The sequence below is a fragment of the Scyliorhinus torazame genome, chromosome 10, assembly GCF_047496885.1.
Source record: "Scyliorhinus torazame isolate Kashiwa2021f chromosome 10, sScyTor2.1, whole genome shotgun sequence".
Taxonomy (NCBI): domain Eukaryota; kingdom Metazoa; phylum Chordata; class Chondrichthyes; order Carcharhiniformes; family Scyliorhinidae; genus Scyliorhinus; species Scyliorhinus torazame.
The window spans coordinates 138,234,956-138,240,955 of NC_092716.1; the positions used below are offsets into that span (position 1 = coordinate 138,234,956).

The following is a 6,000-nucleotide window of genomic DNA, read 5'->3' on the forward strand; positions in this document are numbered from 1 at the left end:
TTAATCTGCCTCCTACCCCCTATTCCACGAACTTGTCATTATTTTTTCAAATTCTGCACTATCCTCACAGATTTTAATGCTTCCAAGTTTTGTCGTGTCTACAAATCTTGAAATTGTTCTCTGTACACCAATGTCCAGATCATTAATATATATCAGGAAAAGTAAGAATCCCAAACTGGGGAACTCCACTTCAAATCTTTCTCCAGAATGAAAAACATCCATTAACCATTATGCTCTGTTTGCTGTCACTCAGTCAATTTTATTGCTCCTGTCCATTTTATTGCTCCTTTCTTAGTCTCACTCTCTTATTCTTCCTCTGCTCTTGCACTACTCCCTCTCAAACTCACTTTTTTCACCTTTTGTTGTGGAAACCAGTCTCAGGAAACATTCTAACTTTTTTTCCCTTAACAGCGACATACAATTAAAAATCACTAACTTACAAAATACAGAAAATGAGCTGAAATGTTTGCAGTGGAGATGAAATCCACTGATATAGCACTTCTCCCAAATGCCCAGAGAAGCCTCACATCCTCCCAGGGATACAAATATCAGTTTGGAAACCCTTAAATCAGGTGATAGAAAACAACAATTACAGGATGCATACGCTTCAGGATTGTTATGCATATATAATAAAAGCAGCCATCATTTCAACAGTGCTGCTCCAGTCTTGCCTGGGCCTGAAATGGGAAATGGCTGATATCTCTGCTGACTTTGAAAATGAGTGAAAATGAAAGGATCTGTCTAACTCCCACTCCTCATTTGTTCAGAGCGTTCTTAAATATATTTATTTAAAACCTATTCTGACAATGGGACGACATTTGTTTTCTACTTCATCAGCTGAATATTAAATAAAGTATAATGTTATGTAGAAACACATATTCCCCTCCTGCCCGTTAGCCTTCTGCAGGGACCGTTCCCTCCATGACACCCTGGCCCACTCCTCCATCACCCCCAACTCCTCATTCTCTTCCCACAGCACCTTCCCTCGCAACATCTACCCTTTTACCTCCTCGCCATTCAAGATCCCAAACACTCGATTCAGGTTAAACACCATTTCACTTGCACCTCCTTAAATTTGGTTTACTGTATTCATTGCTCCCAATGCAGTCTTCTCTACATCGGGGAGACTAAATGCAAACTGGGTGACCACTTTGCGGAACACCTTTGCTCTATCCACAAGCATGACATCAATCTTCTGATTGTGTGCCATTTCTACTCAGCACCTCAGATCATGCCCACATATCCATCTTTGGCCTGTTGGAACGTTCCAGTCAAGCCCAACACAGCTGGAGGAACAACAGCTCATCTTCCGGTTCAGCAAAGTATAACCCTGAGGACTCAACATTGAATTCATCAACTTTACACTATGACCTTTTCCCTCCATCTTAAACCTTAAAAAAAAAATCCCATACCTGTATTGCCTCAATGTAACCCCACTCAGCCCATCTGTCTTTTGTTCTTAACGTTGCTACATCTTGTTGCAATTGCTCACAACCACAATATAATATCCAACATATTTTCCCTCTTTTCAGTTCTGATCAAGAGACAAATGGACTTGAAACATTGACTCTATTTTCTCTCCCTACAGATGCTGCTAGACCTGCTGAGTTTTTCCAGCATTTTCTGTTCTTGTTTCTGGTTATATGCAGTAGTTTGCTTATTATATGGAGTGAGTTGCTGAAGGCACTGATATACCTGTGTTTTGGTGATCTCCCCAACCATTCACTGACGACACAACATACACAACATTGCACTCCTATGAAAAATACTCACCAGATTGTGGCATGGTTTGAAGACATTGCTGTGAATTATGAGGCATTGTTTTTCTGCCCAGGCCAAACGATATGGATTTAGGTCACATGGATGTATAACTTCAGTCGCATCTTGACATAATGGGTCTTCCTTCCATGTATTTGCAAATTCTAATGCATTGGAGGCTAAGTATTGGCTCCGAGTAATAAAATCATCACCCATGTCACTGTTGAAATTTCCGCAGAGTCCACAAAGTGAAAGCTGATAATATGCAAGAGGACTATTACTTGTTGTGTGTACATACTTATCAATACTCTTATTCTTTCCATTTTTTCTTTAAAATTCTTTGTCCTGTTGTGCTATGTTGCATGCTATTTCTCCCTCTTTCCGTGAGAGAAAGTAAACATTCACACAGTGACCCCACAGAGCAACACAAGGGAGCCACAGGAATGTAGCAGCATTTACCCTGCAGCCCATTACTACACAAGAGCATGTATAGATAGTTTATATCCCCTCAGAAAATGATCCATTCCCTGAAAGTTTGTGGATTTCTGATTCTGGGCATAGTTCATAGAATCCCTATTGTGCAAAAGGAGGCCACTTAGCCCATCGAGTCTGCATCGACTCTCTGAGAGAGCACCCTACCTAGGCCCACTCCCCCGTAACCCCACCTAACCTTTGGGCACTAAGGGGCAATTGAACATGGCCAAACCACCTAACCTGCACATCTTTGATCCATTACTTTGATGGAATGCTTGTTACACAGGTTATATGCAGGGTTAATTTAAATATTACAGGCACTAAATGTAGTTCAACTGGAGTACTACAGAAGTAACATGTAGGGTGAGGCCGGATATTACAGCCGGTACAAATGGTGGGTTTTATATTCAAGAGGTTACAAATAGGGTAAGATTGAGTATTTCATGGATTACATTTCGAGGAAGATTGGTTATTAAACAAGTCATATATACTCTAAGCTCAGGTATTACAGAAGGTTTATGTAAGATAATACTGGATGTGACAGAAGTTAAACATAGGTTAAGGGTGAATATGACAAAGGTATAGGACGAGGATGGCTTTACAAGATTCCAGGCAATAATCTGCCTCTGTTAGCCTTAATCCTGCTGTCTCAATTGCAGCAAATGCTGAGAAATTAGACATGATTGAGGGTCACAATGGCATTGTAAAGTCCAAGTCCAAGTAACCTACTTATGCTCTGCTTTAGCCTGCCACATCAACAACCTTTGACCCCCCCCCCCCACCATCTGAAATAATTTTAAAAAGGATCCCTACATAGACTGGGCAGGCCCCCCCCTCCATCGGACAAGAACCCCACAGGGAGCCCCCCCAATCTTGAACCACTCTAATGGAAGTTTCCCTGGCAGTGCCCCCGGGGTGGGGGGGGGGGGGGGACAGTTGGAGATGGCCTTCTGTGGGGGGATGATACAGCGGGGAATCCCACTAATGACATTTAATGTATGGTAATGGGGTTCCCAACCTTTCATGAGGGGAATCCAATGCGTCATTGGCTGAGGGTGAGAACTATCACACTGGGAAATCCCACCGGTGTAAATATTGTTCAGGGACTCCTGTTGTGTTTTCTTTCCCCCTTCGTCTTTCCCGTCCGCTGAATACAGTGATGGAAAATCCCCTCCTTTGTATGAAGGGTTGCAGATGGACAATTAATTCAAAAGACTGTCTTTGACCTGAAGACCTCAAGTCGTGTGTCTTTAGCTCATGCAATCCGAAATGGAGTTGTTTCATCTGGCACGTACCATGCCAAAAGATTTTTTCCAGTCTCTTCGCCGATAGATCCATGCTGCAGCTGGAAGAGCAAGTTCCCACCACAGCCAACTAAAAAGGTAGGGGTGTAATCTTACAAGCAATCAGTCACTTCACCACTGAGTGCAAGGGCCACTGTCACAGTAAAGGAGGTAGTTTGAAAATTGGATAGGATGAAATAGATGAAAAGGGGGTACTTAAATGATTGGCTTCCCTCAAAGTGGAAATATCCCTCAGCCTGAATAGGATGTAAATCAGATTACTGAGGGCAGTAATAGTGGTGATAATGGACACTCTATTCACAATCTATGGTGTAGAAGGAGGCCATGCAGCCCATCGAGTCTGCACCAACCCTCTGAAAGAGTACTCTGCCTAGGCCCACTCCCTTGCCCTATTCCCAATACCCCCTGCATTGATCAAGACCAATCCACCTTATCTGCACATCTTTGGATACTAAGGAACAATTTAGCATGGCCAATTCACCTAACCAGGCCAATCATCTGGGAGCCGTCAAACTGACAAAAAATTTTAAAGTCCTGACCTTTAAAATAAATGAAAGAAATGTCTCCAATGTTTACAAAGAATCACTGCTTGCTATTTCACTCTGTCTATTAACATAAGCCTGAAGATTTTCATTCTTGGCTCACTGCTACGTGACAGATTTCAGCACCATCCATTTTCACAGTTCTATTGACATTTCCAAGTGGCTATAGACTTTTTGAAGTGGGACTATGAATTCCAATGTGTGTTTTTCCAAGGGATTGTGCCCTTGAATAAATTACTTGTTTTTAATAAGGCTTTACAGAGTTGAAAGAATCTAAATGTAGCAAATGGGGTTTTATTAATGAGTATTTTTTCCAATATAGTAAAGACTGCAAACAATCACAGAATTATTACATTTTAGAGGGAAGCCACTTTGCCATATTATCTGCTTTGGCTCTCCGAATGAGCAATTCATTCAATGCCTTCTTAGAATAGACATGCAAATTGATTTACCAGAATGATGCCAGCGATGCGCGATTTCAGTCACATGGAGACGGTCGACAACTTCAGTTTATACTCTTTAGACCAGATTGGTTAAGAAGAGATTTAATAGAGATATCCAAAATTCTGAAGAATTTTGGTGAGAGTAAATGAGGTGAAATTGTTTCCAGTGGCAGATCGTTTGAAAACCGGAGGACATAGACTTAAGATAAATGGCAATAGAACCAAAGGCGAGATAAGGGGTTATGATCAGGAATGTACTGCCTGGAAGGATTACATAGTGTAGTGTACAGATTTACAGTACAGAAATGGCTGTGCCAGTGTTTATGCTGCACATGAGCCTCCTACCACTGAATCAGTCTTTTCCTCTCTGTGGTGGGAGCAGGTTCAACAACAACTTACAAAAGGGAATTGTATACATTTGCAATGCTATAACAAAGGGCAGAGGAAGAGGATGAATTGGATAGCTCCTTTAAATATGAAGGGTTCCCTCAGTGCAGTTTTTTGCTCAGTGCAGTAAAACTAAATTTTCAGAAAAAACAGATTCATGATTTCACCAAGTACATTGAAAGGCTTGACTTGAACAATAGTGATCATTATTATGGCTGAAAACTGGTAGATCTGCACATGGATATCAATCTGTAAGAAAATTATTGTCAACCATCACTCCTTACCTGGTGCATTCTGGTGAAGCGGATGAACGTGTTTGTATTCTTATTCCATAATATTTGTAGTAGGTGACCCCCAGGGATTACCACATCAAGGGACACAAAAAGTGGATTGATTTTTATGTTAAATTTGTCTGCCATATTTTCCGGTGTTATCTTGTAGGCTGCATCTCTCATTTCTATCAGAACATCCTTAAATTGAAGCATATGGTTTAGTTCTTTGATTGCAGAAACATTTTGTATTATGTATACCTTATTATACATGTTGAGTGATCTTTGATTATTTACAGGTTTAGAGGCAATCCAGTTCGACTTGAAATGCAAATCCCTCTATTCTATTGCTCATATCCTTTTTCGGTCAGACTGAGGATGAAATCTCCTCTTTTTTTGACAATGTGACAATTCAGACAGGAAAAGCGGTATGAGCCCTCCGGCCGCACTGCTGGCCTTTACCGCCATATTGTTTGACACATTGTCAAAAGAAATCCTGGCGGAGTGGGCTCTGAAGGGAACTATCCCCCATGGACTTGGGAACCCCCACTCCAAACGTCCGCAACAGAGGTCCCTCTTGGGAGTGCCCTCTGGCAGTACCCGCTGGAAGTGCCAAGAAGAAGTGCCCAGATACTATGCTAGCTTTTCCTGCCTTGTTTTTTGATACATTGTCAAAATAAATCCGGGAGGCTGGTTTCACGATGTCACACTGGCGAGGTGGACTCTGAATGAACCTACCCTGCCAGCAACCTCAGCTCTTGACAGATAAGGGCACCCTTTTTAAAGGGTGGTCTGAACTGAAAACAATAAAAAGAAAAGGAAC

At 41.6% G+C, this 6,000-nt stretch overlaps 1 protein-coding gene across 1 annotated transcript in view; it reads right to left on the reverse strand.

Moving 5' to 3' along the window:
• The window catches only part of LOC140430255 (mucin-6-like), a 58,138-nt gene extending 52,688 nt beyond the window's left edge, over positions 1–5,450 (reverse strand). The window contains exons 1-2 of the mRNA XM_072517681.1: positions 5,193–5,450; positions 1,774–2,013 (exon numbers count right to left, since the gene is read on the reverse strand). Of these exons, the coding sequence (XP_072373782.1) occupies positions 1,774–2,013; positions 5,193–5,450 (498 nt within the window). The remainder of the gene's footprint in view (positions 1–1,773; positions 2,014–5,192) is intronic.
• Positions 5,451–6,000: the final 550 nt, after the last annotated feature.